General features: G+C 36.3%; 1 protein-coding gene across 37 annotated transcripts in view; it reads left to right on the top strand.

The window, feature by feature from the left end:
* The window catches only part of NRCAM (neuronal cell adhesion molecule), a 313,477-nt gene extending 296,890 nt beyond the window's left edge, over positions 1-16,587 (top strand). For 36 of the 37 annotated variants that reach the window (XM_057302938.1, XM_057302934.1, XM_057302933.1 and 33 more), the window contains 3 exons: positions 3,749-3,880; positions 4,700-4,778; positions 14,089-16,587. In XM_057302938.1, coding sequence (XP_057158921.1) covers positions 3,749-3,880; positions 4,700-4,778; positions 14,089-14,326 — 449 coding nt within the window. In that variant the 3' untranslated portion in view covers positions 14,327-16,587. Of the gene's footprint in view, positions 1-3,748; positions 3,881-4,699; positions 4,779-7,792; positions 7,855-14,088 lie in introns of all 37 variants that reach the window. The other variant, XR_004672585.3, reaches the window with a different exon arrangement.
* Positions 16,588-17,400: the final 813 nt, after the last annotated feature.

Below are 17,400 nucleotides of genomic sequence, written 5' to 3'. Positions count from 1 at the left end.
ATGACCTCTCACTACCCCACCCCACCTGGTATGACCTCTCATTACTGCCACCCCACCTGGTATGACCTCTCATTACTGCCACCCCACCTGGTATGACCTCTCATTACCGCCACCCTACCTGGTATGACCTCTCATTACCGCCACCCCACCTGGTATGACCTCTCACTACCCCACCCCACGTGGTATGACCTCTCACTACCCCACCCCACCTGGTATGACCTTTCATTACCACCACCCCACCTGGTATGACCTCTCATTACCGCCACCCCACCTGGTATGACCTCTCACTACCCCACCCCACCTGGTATGACCTCTCATTACCGCCACCCCACCTGGTATGACCTCTCATTACCGCCACCCCACCTGGTATGACCTCTCGTTACCGCCACCCCACCTGGTATGACCTCTCACTACCCCACCCCACCTGGTATGACCTCTCATTACCGCCACCCCACCTGGTATGACTGCTCATTAGCGCCACTCCCTGCCCCCGTTTGACCTCTCTTTAGTGCCACCCCATCTGGTATGACCAGATGTGACCTCTCATTAACGCCATCCACCTCCCCTTCCTCTTTTACCTCTGTCCCTCAATTACCCAGTCTTTCTTATCATCACAAAGGATTTAAAACAGATTTGTTTTCACGAGGCCCAACAGCTTTTTTGTCAGTTGTCTCCAAACTTTGGTTAAGGTCACATTTTGCTCTTCCTAAACACATCTAAGCGTTTGATGTCTAAGCATTTGAACAGGACATTTTCATCCATAGTGCATTCTTCATAAATAGTAGAGAACAAATAACCATTTCCCTCACCCTGTCTCTCTTCTGTGTTGATTCTATGGTTCTGAGGACTCAAGAGCATTTTCCTCAGAGACCTCCTACCACAGAGCACAGCTATCCATGACAGCAAGCAACGCCAGAGCAGAAGACTGTTGTAAAGCTGACTTCCAGAAAACAAAGCAAATCTCATTCTCCTGCCATATTTTCTATTTTCATGTTCTTTATATGTGTTTAATTTATCATTTTGTGGATTACTCAAATAATACATGAATATAATTTTATTGTTAAAAAAAAATCAAGTAATGAAGATTCTCTTTTACTCCGCTACCCAGCCCTTCAATGGGTGATATCCACCCACTGAAACTGATTCTAGAAGGAAAACCCCCATAGGTTTAATTCTCTCTCTGTGGGGTATATGTGTGTGTATGCGCGTGTGTGTGTGTTTGATGCATGATCATGGTTATGGCTTGGATTTGTATGTCCCAGGTGATTTTAGATTGTCCTGAAAAGGCTTCGTGCCTATTTTAATCATTCTGGAATTTAAATCTTTTCTTTTATGGATGGAAAGTCAATAGAAGTTTTTATTCCATTTACACAGTTTCTGTTTTATATCAATTTCTGGTGTACTTGTGTGTGTGTGAATGTGACTGTGTGTGTGAATGTGACTGTGTGTGTGCACACATGCACCTATTACCATATTGTGTCTGCCTATTTTAAATAATAGGGCAGTGAAATATTCGATACCTTTTTCTTTAGACACAGAGGCAGAAATTCAAAGTCAGTGAATGTGGATGTTTGTGTACCACCCATCAAACATCCATCCAGTTTTTCCATGGTTGCATAGCAGCAAACTGCCAGTCAGTAGTTCGATTTTGGCAGTCACCATCCTTGTAGAACAATATCTCTGCTGGTACCTGAGTATTTTGTTTTTCCCTTTTTAATTGCATTTAATTAGATGAAAAATGTAAATGCTGAATGTATTTATGACAAGGCTGTAAATCAGCACACTGAAAACAAGAACTATAGTCAAATGCTTAAGAGACTTAATGCCATTTGGTTTTTGGTTCAGTTTTGAAGAAAAAGCACAGACCAGGCATTAATTGAAAGAAATATGTTGCCAAAGAGGATGTAATGATGGACTTTTAATACCTTTTTGCCTGTCTCAGAATAGGAAGTGCCTATAGCATTTTATTCTTTAACTTAAGATTTTTGCAGATTTGGTATCTGGATTGTTTTTAGGACTGCATTACAGCAGTATAATATAATGGCTAGTAGCATATTTTCTGGAGTCAGACACAGGTTGCTCCAACTCTTGGGCAAGTTCTTAATCTTCTCTGGGCATGGATTTATTTCTGATGTCTACCTCAGAGAATTGTTGTAAAGATTAAATGAGATATGCCTTCAGCACAGTGCCTAGCCTATGGTAAGGGTCCAAAACTGTTAGCCATCAGTGTTATTACCATTGTCCTCATCTTCATCATCATGACTATGGTATGTGTATGGAAAGGGGAAACTACCTAAACTGATGCTTTACTTGTGTGTGGCTATGATACAGCTCAAAACTTCTCTAACTAATAAGGCACGAGGGCCTATTGGGAAAAGGCTACCAGCCTTTGACTTGTATTTCAAATAAGGTATTTTTGCTTCTCATTTTATTTCTTCTACATATGTCCATATTTTTTTAACCTTCCTCTTCACACTTGATTTTTAGCATTTCCTTTTTCTCCCTAAACTTTGTATGGAGAAAAAGAGGCAATGAGATGCTATTTTTGCAACATTAGCTGAACCTGGGATATGCGTAGTCATGTTTATTTCTGCATCCAGAGATCACACACACCTAACTCAACTGTGTAAAATATATTCGGAAGAAATTCAGTCAAATTAAAAGCATGATATAAGCATGCTTATAGAGTCAAAAGAAGAAAATGTTTTATCTTGATTATGGTCAAAAGAGAGAAAATAAAGGTCTTTTAAAAAAGAATTTATACTAGTTAATTAAGCAAATCTGCATGGGCATGTCTGAATAGCCATTGATGCTGCACTTTTTCCCATAAGATTGATACTTTAAAATAATACCCGAAATGCTAATTATTCTGTGGTTTTCTTAGAAATTTTGCATATTATGACTGATGGAATAAGGGGTTTCACATTTATTAAACAGAATAGATGCAAACTGAAAGGATATGTATACACCTAAGTGAGTACTTTCTTTTCAAACTGGTCATGTAGGCAAATAATGATTTCACTGACTGAGAGATATTCCAGTCTTTTGAATGGATCCTTAGCAATAACGAATATTGATTCTTTGAGGGTGGATTTGGTTTTTCAGAAATTTCCACTCAGAACCAACTCTTGTGAATGAGATGAATAACAAATCTAAGTAATATTTTGGGTGCAAATTGAGATGTTATATAAAACAATATGGCTGTTTTCCTGATCTGGAAAGGTTTCTTGTGTGGACCGTTTTCTTTTTTAACAGATTTCTAAAAAGTACTGAAAATGGCAACAGCCTTGCAAGGACAGTTTAGCCTCTAAAAGCAGTTCCTTTGAAGAGAAAATACTCAATTTGATGTATACATTCTGTTCTGTTTAAAACTCAGTTTTGTATTTTTCTCATTGTACTTAATGTAAAATGTATCCTGTTAACAGTGAGTACTTTAATTGGTTTGGGAATTTGTTTTTATTGAGAATATATAGTGAAAATAACTGTGAACACAGTGTTCACCAGGGGTTGTTAGCATTTAATGTTATGATTATTCAGATTTCTCTATTTGAATTTTTTAATGAATGAAGATTTTTCAAAGTTAATTATTTATATAATTCCTGATTAATAATTGACAGATCCTAATTTGGGGCCACATGTAAAATATATGAAAGCTCACATAACGTGGCAATTTTTTACTCTGAGAGACTGCAGCAGTTCCCATCTCCCCTTAACCTATTGCCACCAACACCATTGATTTGTTTTCCAGCGATGGCAAGCCGGCAGGTGGATATTGCAACTCAGGGCTGGTTCATTGGTCTAATGTGTGCTGTTGCTCTCCTTATCTTAATTTTGCTGATTGTTTGCTTCATCAGAAGAAACAAGGGTGGTAAATATCCAGGTAAGAAAGAAAGATTAAAATTGCTTTATAATGCTACATAATAATCCATTAAACTAAAAAAATCATGGGGGAAATCATGTAGATTGTAATATTTTGTCTTCCCAGAGCCATGAGTTTGGACTTTCTCTTCAAATGACTTTTGATCCCTTTTTATATAATGGCAATCTAAACATTGTCAATGATCATAAGGCATTTGGAGGAGTAAATCAATCAGTTCTCTGAAAACATTAGTGAGCCTACTTTCTTAGACTCCACATAAGTTATGGATGCTGAAGTAACACCTAAAACCAACTGGCAAGGAGAGAGTTGCAGGGAAGGTTCATGGAGTTTTTCAAAGGAAGTAATGCATGAACTAAGTCTTCATATTGTGATGTGTAACATTGCTTTCCCTATAAGGTAATGGTTTATTCAATTTAGTGGGCCCATTAAATTTATATTTTCTTTACCTGACCATTTTCCCTTCAGTGACAAGAAAAAAAAAATCTGTGAGAGAATACTCCTACAAAAACAATTTGCAACCATTAATATAGTTAACAAATAGATTGGTAAAATAGGGGGAAATCTTAGAAACTTAACAATTATTTATCAGGTGAGAAACTAGTCAACTTTATATGTTAAAAAATGTACATTCTATTGGGTTGCCTCAAAAATAACTAAAATACCAAAATATATGCATGGCCACCATATATATGGTTATACAACATCTACTTGTGTATGGAATTATTTTTCACTGCTGTATATCTCAAAGAATGCTCTCATGGACTTTGAATAAGAAAGAACAGGATCAACAGATAATAATACCATTTTGGCATTTTTTAGTTAAAGAAAAGGAAGATGCCCATGCTGACCCTGAAATCCAGCCTATGAAGGAAGATGATGGGACATTTGGAGAATACAGGTGAGCCCCTGCTTCTCTGCTCTTCATCTTCTCTGCCCACATGAACACAGTCCCGAGAATAGAACTCAGCCAGAATATGCTCTGCCTGGCATCTCATATTTTCCTCAAATAGAAGTTTAGGGATACTTCCATGTATCAGTGTTTACATGTCCCTCATGGTCAAACATTTTCATTTTTCATTGAAAAACTAAATTTTGATTTTAGTCATAATTTTGGAGATGGAATGTCTCCCACTTTGTCATATTTTCCATGGGACCATGCTGTATTGATCAATCTAGCAAAGCCAATATGCTACTATGAGCATTAAAACAACAAAAAAGACCCTCCAATGCCTGCATTGTAAAGAAAACTATACTTGTTATCTTCTAAACATGCTGTAATAAAACCAGTGTAAACACACTTTTTCATCTAGAATTTGAAACTAGTTTTCCTAAACAATACCCATACCCTTGCCCTTTAATCATGAAATGGTGACTAGATTGTTTCACAAGCTGTTACTTATTAAGAAATGTCATAGCCCTCTAGGCAATGTGTTACTCACAGAACTTTGATAATACATTCTTGGCTTGACTCCATCATTAAGGGAAAATGTTAATATAACCTATGTGCTAAATTTTTAAAAAATCTTCTCTTTAAACAAAGATAAATCTTTTCAAGAGAAGGAAAAGATTACTTTAGATTTGTTTAAATTAAACAGAAACAAAGTACGTATTTATTTAAATAAAATGTGGGCATTCTGTTATTCTAAAAGTATACCTTTTTAAAATACCTTTTGTACCTTGTTTTTTTCTTTTTAGAAGCCCCTTGCTTATATAAAATACCTTTTAAATATGCATTAAGCCCATTTTGAGACATTGTTTGCAAGATGAAGAGGCTTTTAGGTGAAATAAAATATTTCATTATTGGGATTACCAGGCAACATTTGTAGAGAAGATATTTATGTTAAGTTTTACCTGTCTCTAGAGCTCATTTTTGGTTTTTCCATGTCACTATCATGTCAATATCATAGAATTTCATGTGACATAATCCTAAGGATAAAAAATGTAGAACTGATTGAGAAAAAGACATATATTTTCAATAAAATCATTTTCATATCATTTTCTAGGCAGATACCTGTGTTTTTCCTTTATTATCTCAGCCCCTAAGTTTTTATATTCTGATCTCTTAAAGAGAGATAACTATGGTTTCAAAAAGTTCTCAGAATTTCTGTATCTCATGGTACAGAAAAATGCATAGTGAGGGTTGTCTTGATGTCAGAAGTTGGTTCTGGAGCTGAAGGTGTATGAAAACCTCATGCAGCGTCCACACCCAGTTCACCCAAGAGGGTTTTGTAACACATTAGAGCAGCCTACAGAAGCCCATAGCCTAGGGCATCTGGATGAGTAGAACTTTGCTGAAATAATTCACCCTTCTACATGTTTCTCCTGTAAAGCAGGTAAGCTTACAATTACTAAATAACTTCTTATTTCTAAGAGTTCTTGTGGCTGTAATTACATACAGGATATGCATAGCACTCCCTTATGTATTGTGATGAAGCAAAATCTTTAATGTGGCCCTGAAAAAAAATGTATTTGCATGAATTGGAAATAAAGCATTGTCCTTCATACATTCTCCACATGGTGATGGGTTCCTGTTCTACATTATCATGCCTCAGTGAATCTAGCAATGTACTGCTCACCACCTGGGTCTCAAACATCAGCTTGCTCTTACAGCGATGTGAAACCATGATCTGAGGTCATGTGACTTTCCCAGATAACTGCTGCCTACTCCATTAAAACTTGACTAAAATCAAGGTTGATATTTGGGTGATGGTATACTGGAAGCCCAAACCCCACCACTATACAATGTGTCCACGTAACAAACTTGCACATGTACCCCCTGGATCTGTTTTAAAAAATGGAGGTTGAGTTTTATGAACTAGCTTGGAATCAAAAGACTGTTAGTTTTACTTTCAACTCAGCCATTGCCTGTGATTCATAGTTCTATGATTTCTGTTTTCTTCTATGAGCCATCTACTAACAACTTTAATAGAATTTTGTGTCTGGAGCAGTACGTGGCAAGTATTTGGTTACTGGCCTCATAAGCACTGTGTTTACATCTATTTGGTCATATTTCTTTGTCTTAGTGTTAATTTATATGTGCTATGTTGGTAAAGTGTTTTCAAATAGCTGTCTTTAGGCCTTAGTTTCTCAGGAAAGAAAGACTTTTCATTTGGGCTTATTGAGTGCAAACCCAATTGACACGAAGACAAAAACACTTGTACACTTGTCATACATGTAATGACATAAATTTGGGAGGTGCTAAGGGAAATAAGGTTCTGATGGGTGTCTTCAACTTGAAACATAACTCAATGATGTAATTTTTTCAATGAAACTAAAAGTTCATAAGGACAATCCCACAAGCAAAATCACTTCCCCAAAATTCCAACCACATTTTTTACTTTGATTTACAAAGATAGGGCTTTGTCCTTTGATTTCCTGACACTACCTCAGAATGTTTTCCCTTTGGTTTATTTTCTATTTGAAGAAATCCAAAAAATGTTTATTATCTTAGAGGCTGTAATTAATGAAAACAGTTCCAACTGTTTATTAACAGAATCTTTTATTTTTAATACATTTAAGTGTCATTCACTTCCTGAGATCACCAGGGTCCTGTCTCTGCTTTGCACTTTCTGGAAGTTTTGAGCTCTGTATTATTTATTGATTCTTATTCTCTTTCATTCCAAAAATAAATTATTATGCTGACCAGACACATACAAAATTAGGACTATTGCCTAGGTGTAAATTAATTCCATTTCTGATTTGCTCATTCTCCAGTTTGATGATGAAACCGTTTCTACATGGCTGGCTCTAAGCCAGATGATATTTCATAGTGCAAAGAGGGATAGAACCTCACTGGTGGCCAAATGTGATTATATGCTATAACCCTGTGCCCTTACTCTGACACCCACCCCCAAGCAGTTACCCTCTGTTGGAAGCCTGCAGCTTTCTTTGTTTGTTTCTTTAATTATACAGACAGTAGGATCTGCATCCTTACTAGCATATAGAAAAATCAGAGAAACAATGCAACCAAGAGTGTAAGTATTTTTTTATTCTTTAGATCCATTTTCCTTAAAACCAGAATAAACCTAGGTCATAAACCATATGCCCATGTTACTTGAACTCATAACTTACTACATAATTGGTGGCTCTTGCCACATGAATCTTGTCATTCATGTGAACATGGGCTTGTGGCAAGCATGCTAACCCATGCTCATAAGACTTGAATGATGCCAAGATGTGTCACATTCGTTATATACATTAGAGTTATTTTGCTCTCAAATGTGAACTGGCTTGTGAGTAAAATAATAATGGACTTTTAGCGAGTGGGTAGGAAAGAGTATTTGGGTCATGAATGTTACTTGAGCTGCAATGTGGTTTGGCCATGGGAGGGTGGTAACAACAGGAAAATCAGACAGAATTATCACAGATTTACCTGCTGTTGCCGAATTTTACTCAGTAGGATTTAACAGATGTGCACACTTCTGAACAAAGTGCTATTGAAAAACAATTTGAACTCCCTAAAAATTTATTCTTAGGGAAAGAGAAAGGAAAGGATATATTCCAATGATTTGTCTGCCATCATAAAACTAAGAGGGAATGAAATGTTTTATGTTAGAATTTTTTTAAAATTTTTCTAAAATGCCCACTGTCTCCTCTATTATTTTACAGTGAACTCATTCTGCCAGTATTTATGAGTGCCTACTGTATGCCAGGCCTTGGGAATATACAAACCAATAGAATTTGGTCCCACACAGGGAGTTTATAGCCTAGTGATGGATGCAGGGAAGTAAAAGAACAATGACCAGAGTGTGAAAAGTGCTATGAAAGAGATATAACTAAGGTACCAAGGGAACAGAAGCAGGAAGTTAAAGCCAGGTGGGCAGCATAGGAGGAGGATGGTACAGGGAGTCTTCCCAGGGGAAGTCATGCAGTTTTAGCATTGTGATAGGAACATTTCTTTCCACTGCACAATGATCCTGATTCATGAATCTAAGTATCAAGAATATACTTGATATTGTATCAATACTTGTATACTGGATACTTTGTAGGTGCATATATATATATGCCAGCACTGTGAATATGATTTATATAATATGTATATATTTTATTTTGAAATCCATTCAACCTTTGACATCCAAAACTAATAATTAATGTCTGATACACACCATCCTTAAACTTTCTCATTAAAATGTGAATGAATTTTTACCTGTTTTGTAAAGCTTTGAATACTACTGCTGCCTACTCCATTAAAACTTGATTAAAATCAAGGTCTGCTATGTGTGTGTGTGTGTGTGTGTGTGTGTGTGTGTATATATATATATATATGACTTTTAAATCATCTTCTATGACTTCTTGATTCATATCATTTGGGAAACTCTCCTTTCATATTTAAACTTGACATGGCAACTTCACTGAATACAATGTCAAAAAGTTATTTACTATTTCATTACAAAATTCATCTTGGAATTGAAAAAGGCAAGCCCTCATACTGTGCTTCTCATAGAGTCATAACCACTCACTACACCTGGAAAGTTCCGCGTGTGTGTTGCACAAGGTATTTCTTAGGAAAAAAAAAATCTCTCTGAAGTAGGGACCTGGAGTGGAGAGAAGAGATGTGATGGGAGATGGAAATGTATGCTTGTTGAACACAAACCCAGCACTGTGTGTATGACTTATATAATTTTTTCTCATTTAACCGGATTCTAATTATTGAAGTATATGATATTATATCACACCACTTATTAAAGACTGGTCTTCAAAAGATCTCACTGCCTTTGAATGGCTTTTCCTGGAAAGACTCTGTTGGAGGAGGGAGAATCCCACTTCCTTCTCTTCTTTCAAGCACAGCCCGTGTTGCTGTTGATTCTCTCCTCCACCACAGCCGTTAAGCTGGCATGAATGGATGTTTTGGGGGAGCCCCTTCTTGGCTGGTCATTAATGATAACTGTTATGATTTTGTATGTAAAAACCCACATGAATCAACAAGCAAATATTATAATAAGAGAGTTTAGTAATGTTGCTCGACACAAAATTAACATAAAAGTCTTATATTTCTATGTATCAGCAAGCAATTGGAAAATAAGACTTTAAAACTTATTCTAGTTATGATCGCATAAAAATATGACATAGGAATAAAGCTAACAAAAAGATCTTCCACCAGTTTCAAGACCCTATATTCCATTCCATTGGTCAATCTGTCTATCTCTGCACCAAGACTATACTGTCTTAATAATATAGGTTTTAATAAGTCTTGATATCTGCTAGGTCCAGTTCTCTAACTTTAGTTGTCTTCTTCAAGAACCTTTTAAATATTCTTAGCCCTTTTCATTTATTTGTACATCATAGAATCAGCCTGCCAAGATCCACATAAAAACCTGCTGAGCTGTTACTGGAAATAAATTGCAGCTAAAGGGCAATATGGGGAAGGTTAACATATTTACTATATTTGAGTCTTCTATCCATGGATGTAGAACATTCCTCCATTCATTCAGATCTTCTTTAATAACTCTGAAAGTTTTATTTTCTTCGGAGGTCTTACACATATTTTTGTTGGATTTGTCTTTATATACTTCATGTTTATGGTCTCATAAATGGAATAATATTTTAAATTTTATTTCCTAATTGTTTGCAAGAACATAAGTAGAATTGGCTTTTATGCTAATCTTGTATCAAGCAACATTATTAAAATCTCTTTATATTCTAACATTTACCTGTAGATTCTTCTGGATTTTTTATATGCACAATCATATCAGTTATGAATAACGATAGCTTCCTTTCATCTATTTCTTTTTCTTATCAAGTTGCTTAGGACTTTTAATTCAGTTTTGATTAGAAGTGGTGATAGCAGCCATCATTATTATTATTTCTGATTTCAAACAAAGTTTTCAGTGTTCACCATTAAGGATGATGTTTACTTTAGGTTTCTTGTTGCTACCCTTAATCAGGTTAATGAAGATACATTCTATTCCTAATGTTAGGAATAAAAATACATTCTATTCCTAATGTTTTTATCATGAATGGGTGTTGAGTTTTTTCATATACCTCTTTCTAAATTTACTGAGATTATCATATTTTTATTTTGTTCTGCTAAAATGATGAATTATATGAATTGATGTTTTAATGCTAAAATAAGCCTGCATTCTTGGAATAAACCCAACCTGGATATGAAATATTATCTTTTTCATAGATTGCTAAATTTGGTTTGGTCATGGTTTGTTTGGGGTTTTTTCATCTATGTTCATGAATGAGATTAGCCTGTAGTTTGACTTTCTTAAAGCGTTCTTATTGGTTTTAGATATCAATGTTATACTAGCCTCAAAAAATGATTAAAGGAGTGGTTCTCATGACATATTCAAACTTTAATATCTCAAAATGGAACCATTGATTTTCCCCTCCCAACATGCTCTACTCCATAGTAACAGTACTTCCAAGCTTCCTGTTGCTCAAACCAAAAATCCTGGCACCATCTTTTTCTCTGTTATTCCATATCTAACCTATCAGAAAATCCTGTTGGCTCTACCTTCAAAATATGTTCATAATCTGAGCATTTTATACCACCTCCAGTGTTCCACTCTGGTCCAAGTCACAGTCATCTCACTCCTGGATTATTGTAATATTCTCCCCTGACTCTATAGAGCAGAGGTTTGTCAACTAAATATTTTAGACTTTACAGGCCACGCGGTCTCTGCTGCAACTCTGCAATTCTGCTATTGTAGCACTAAAGCAGCCATAGACATTATGTGATAAATGGGCGTGGCCTAATTTTACTGTAGTTTACCAACCCCAGCCCTCTAAGGTAGGCTATTCTCAACACTGATGGCAGAGTAGTGCTTTTAAAATATAAGTCACAGCATGTCACTTATTCTTTGAAAACCCTCCCAGGGCTTCCTTTCTCACTCAGAGTTAAAGGCAGCATCCTTACAATGTTCCACAAGCCCTGATTTAGCCGTGCCACTCCCCTTACTTAACTCCTACTTCTCTCTCTCTCTCTCTCTCCCTCCCCCCAGCCACACCAAGCTCCTTAGTGTTCCTAGAACCTGCCAGGCTTCCCCTCACCCCAAGACATTTATACTGCTTGTTACTCCTGCAGGAACTGCTCTCCCTCCAACTATTCACCTTGCTAACTCAACTCTTTTAAAGTTGTTGACCAGATATTACTGCTTGATGAGGTCTTCCTGGACACCTTATTAAATGCCAGCTCTCCATCCCTTCTCCAACACCTTCTGCAGTCTTTACTCAGCTCTATACTTTGCATAGTGCTAATCCTCTTCTGACATAATATATATGTAATTTTTTTTATTATGTTGATTGTTAATTGTATTTTCTTCCACTAGAAATAAAGCCAGTGAGGTGAGGGTTTTAGTCTGTTTTGTTTGCTGCTATATTCCCAGTGCCGAGAACAATCTATCTTAGAGTAGTCACTCAATAAACATTTATTGGATGAAGGCATGGGTGAATAGATGGCTAGACCAAAGAAATGCCACAGATGACAAATTTCCAGCAGTGTATTCCTTGGGACACTAGTTCTACAGAGCAGAATAAGACTAGTCATTGGAATCCAGGTGACAAATTCTGCCTGTTATTGAACTCTTCAGCTGAATTAACTGTCACACTGAAACATGAACTATATTTCACAAGAAGGATTTAATAATTAAACCCCAGAGATGTTGTGTAGGCTATTTTCATAACAGGTTAGACACTCAATGCTATGTCCTCTGAAATGCTCACAAACACAGACCACCCCAAGATGATACCTCTCCAGTTGTTTATTAGCAGTGGTGAAAATATAGTTTATTCAGTTTGCAATAAGAAATTGTGTATTACTGAAACAGGTTGTTTTCAGTGGCATATGCCAGTGTCATATTATGCTAGCATTATTTCCCAGTCTTGAGATTTTCTTCTTGGAGAAAAATTGAAATCCCTAGTAAAAGTTATTGTCAAAAGAGCCAGGATACTTGTGCATCTTGAAATGTTTGTATCTTGGCTTGAAAAAAAAAGTCACTGTCTGAAACAGAGGGAGCAGTAAAGTCTTAGCACAAATTGCTAGATTAAATACTGCAGCCAGTGATACCTTTTGTATGTTAAGGCTTTTTCATTTTTACATTAGTAAAAATGTATATGTTTCCTATTTTGCCTTGCATTTTTGTTCTTTGAAAGAAAACAAAATGTTAGATCCTGTCATTGCCTTTTTCTATTTTTTTCCCAAATGTTACCTATTAAAAAATAGGTCAATATGCATAACTAGTTATTTGACCGTATGGGTGAACATTCAAAAACATAATGATTACTCTTTGTCTTCCAGAAATTGTGCTTATGGGTTCAACAGAGAAATAAGCAAAAATTATAATAATGGGATCTTGTGAAGTCGTATTAAAGTACACTCCTCAGATTCCCATCCAGTATAGTCAGGCTGCATAACACACAAGGAAGAAGGGAGCTGGGGGGTTAACATGAGTGTAGGAAGCATTTGCTATTACATGTTTGGAGTCATTCACATTCTTTAGAATATATTGGCATGCCATTCATAGTACAAATGTAGAGCTTTTAAGTTAAAGTGCGTCTCTTTCCAGATTAATAAATCTTTACTCATTAACTAAAATTTTTACCAAAAAAACAAAAAAATACTGTGTACTATCAGTATAAGGATTTTGCTTTTCTTCTTAGGCTGTTTTCATTTGTTTCTTCTGCATCCTTTTAATGGAATTTGTAGGTCTCTTGAAAGGTAAGGTTGAAGTTTACAGTCTGGCCTGCATTGATAACAAAATTATTTGAAATGCAGGATTTTGCTTCTCCTTCTGGCTCAGAAAAAAAAAATCCACATTTCACACTTAACCAAAATCATGCTCCATTCACAACCAAGGAATCAGAGATACTATGCAGTTTAACATACTAACTTCTTTACTTGCCATAAGCTTTTGCCTTTTTGAATTCAAAATAGTGATGATTTTTCTACTTTTCTGAATTCTTTCTTATTTAATGCTTGTGATTATTTCTGGATTGCTTTCAACTCAGGAATCAGAATTTGTCATTGAAATTAACATACACTATTGGGAGCCATCCACTCTACTGAAGACTTCATGATTCAACCATTTCTGCTCCTGATTTCCATTCCAACTCATCCTCGTCATTGGAGTCAACCTGAAAATTAGATTTGGCCAGAGAAGCCCAGGACTCCAAATGCTTTCTCATAATTTGTATGCATGGTCTTTAAAAACAGAAAATGTTACCTAAATGCCAATCTTGACAAAAATGTTTTCCCTTTCTTCCAGTGACGCAGAAGACCACAAGCCTTTGAAAAAAGGAAGTCGAACTCCTTCAGACAGGACTGTGAAAAAAGAAGATAGTGACGATAGCCTAGTTGACTATGGAGAAGGGGTTAATGGCCAGTTCAATGAGGATGGCTCCTTTATTGGACAATACAGTGGTAAGAAAGAGAAAGAGCCGGCTGAAGGAAACGAAAGCTCAGAGGCACCTTCTCCTGTCAACGCCATGAATTCCTTTGTTTAATTTTTAAGCTCTTTGCCAATATTCCATTTCTCTAGAATGTTTATCCTAAGCACTTGTTTGTCAGCCCTCTCATACTATGAACATATGGGTAGAGAGTATATTTTCTGCTGTATGTTAATATTATGAGAATAGTTACAGCAAAAACATAACTCAGTCAAATGATATGTTAATGTGAACTGGAATGCAAAGTGCATACTTTTTCGTTCAAAATGGGTATTCTTGATTTCCTCAGAACTGATAAAAAATAATGCAACATCACCAACAGATCCTGTTATTTCCTCTGCAGGATACAGTTCAATATGATGCATGAAAAATGCTCCACATTTAAAGGACATACCCGTGTATGTTATGAAAACATGGTTTGATACTTTGTTTATACTACCCTCAGCTGAACCCCTATATATGAATTCCGTTTTCATTGTCAAGAGTGTTACTGTAGTATTCTCTAGAACTTCAATGTCTTTGTGGACATTGTTGTGAAATTGGTGACTATGTATAGCTGTCGTTAGTCTTTTTGGGAGACTGTTAGGAACAGTTTGTACAGTATATACTTGCTAAATGAGTTCATTATGACAGTCACATTGCTGATGCTTACTGAGAACTATTACCTACTCTTGGCTCCTGTTACTCCGTAGGCTTCTTAATCTTCCAGGCATTACAGCAGCACAGTGTTCTACTTTTTACATCATTTCTATGTTCGGTTGTTTTTAGGCATAAACAATGTGTATTGCAGTGCATTTCGGCATTTGTGCCATACTGAAAGAATCAAAAACAAATCATCCAAATTAAATTTCAAACATTATTTCAGAGAACACAGGGCAAGACACATACAGTGCCTTCAGATATTAAGCATTCCACAACATCGTTCATTCTGTATCAGCTGGTCCAGTCCATTCTGGGTCCTAGATTACTGTCATTGTCTAAAAGTAACTTTTAAAAAGCAGAGTTCATGAAAACTGCAATGCTGGGAAAAGAAGGAAACATGAAAATAAAAATAAGACAGTTTATTTGAAATAGCATTTCCTCATAAGCATAAAAAGAAAATCTTTGTTGCCAACTGAAGCACATGATGATTTTGTGGTCCTTTATGGTTTCTATTACATTCAGTAAGAAAGATGTCAACATGCTAGAAAATTAATTTTAAAACTAAGTTATTCCAACACTAAAAGCATACAACAGCATGCCAACAGTAATATATTATTCTCCAAGACTTTACCTATGTAAGTGTTCAAAACTCTGCAGCATTAAACAACGTGTATGCAAATTGTTATGGATACATTTCAGAATCTAAGAAATCAGGCAAGTGCTTAAAAGGCCAACGGTCCAAGGGATTACATCGGCAGTTTAAAAAGTAAATATATATTCTATCGTATTCATAAACAATATCTATCAAATGGGTTACCTCCAAATATGAAAATCTATAACAACCTATGGTTGAAGGAATGCTCAGTTTCATTTGCCAATAAATTGGTTTCTCATAACTTGCATCAAGTTTAATTTTAAGTAAAGCTTTTTATATGTAGATATTTTGTTGAATTTGTAAATACACTTAAAATGTAGATGCTATATGCTTATAGGTGTTACATACAAATAAACATGCAATGTTTATGTTGTACTGTATAAGAGGTAAGCCAATTAATGCAGTGAATGGGATTGGAAAGCATCTACTTAAATATCTATTGGGTTCCCCCCTCCCCCCGCCTTTTTTGCTGTGAAACTGAAATAGTGAACTTTTCTACGTATTGACAGCAGATTTTTCGATGAAATCTTCAGAGCTTTGCCTATGGGGCACAGTAGGCCTAGTAACCTGGCATGTTTGATATATGTAGGTAAAGCATAATTTAAAGTAATCCCAGGTAAAGATGGCCCTAAATACTTTCATGTCTCTATATTCATTTTTCACAGATCCACCTGTCTCTTGAAAATATAAAAAGACAAAACAGGTTTGCCTTGGCATCAGAGAGCACAAAGATTAAAAGTTACTTTAAATTTGCCAATATTTTGGGAGAACAATAAAACTACATTTTTTCCTCTTCCATACTGGTAGATGCGAAATTTATCTGTGCATGAAAGGGTCACTTCTGTAATAGTGCAACAGATTTGGTATTAAAAATTAAATGTGGTTTTAAAAGTTCCTCTCTCTTTTGTAATTTACGTTCCCAATTGAGTGTGAATGTCCAAGTAATGGTGTATGTAATGGTACAGGCAAATGTGACTGGATTTCCCTCAAAAAAGTAACTATTAAACAGTCTTGATCTCTTTGTGACTTTTAACTTTTTCAAACATATATTGCCTAATGTTTTAAAATGGTGAAAAATTTTATTTTTTACTTTCAAAAGGCTGTTCTATGCAGAGAAAATTAAAACAAAATATAAAACAGATCTAATAGGACATATCAAAAACATTTGAATGAAAAACAGGACTAGATATTCCCAGCCTTTTGAGAAAAGTTCAAGAAATCAGGTGGTGCCTCCTTTCCCAAAGCCTGGTTCCTGGTGTCTGCCTGGGCCCGGCGCTTCTCTTCTGCTTGCCTGGACTCTGCCCTCCCGAATCACAGGCGACTTAGATTTCTTAACTCTCCGGTCTGAAGAGGGACACTACAGGTATCGAATGTATGTCACCCTCTCCCTTCTCTCCACCCTCATGCTTCTAATCTTCTCAAACCCTTTGGCAAACAGCCAAGCCCTGGCGTGTTCCCATGTTCCACCACCTGCCCCTTATTCTCCAGCCCCCTAGTCCCAGCATCACACTGACAAGACCTCCTGCTGGCTCAGAGCTGCCCTCCTCCATGGTGATTTGCATCACATGTTATATAAGTGAAGCTTAAAGTGCTATGTAGAGCTTGGTGTTTCCACCTGGAGGGCATGTCTGTCACTCACTTCAGAACAGCACTTCAGGGCCTCTCCTCCCCTCTACAACGTCCGCCAAATTCACAATCCATAGCTTTGTCCTCATCATCAGTCCTGGGGCTCTTTAGCAAAAAGGGTCTGGAGAAATGCAATCTTGACCCCAAAAAGCATTGGTCCATTGATGGTATGAACTTTCTTGTTCAGATGGCTTACAACAGGCCTGGT

Source organism: Pan paniscus, chromosome 6 (genome assembly GCF_029289425.2).
Source record: "Pan paniscus chromosome 6, NHGRI_mPanPan1-v2.0_pri, whole genome shotgun sequence".
NCBI classification, from domain to species: Eukaryota; Metazoa; Chordata; class Mammalia; order Primates; family Hominidae; genus Pan; species Pan paniscus.
This window is presented reverse-complemented; position numbering and strand designations above follow the sequence as displayed.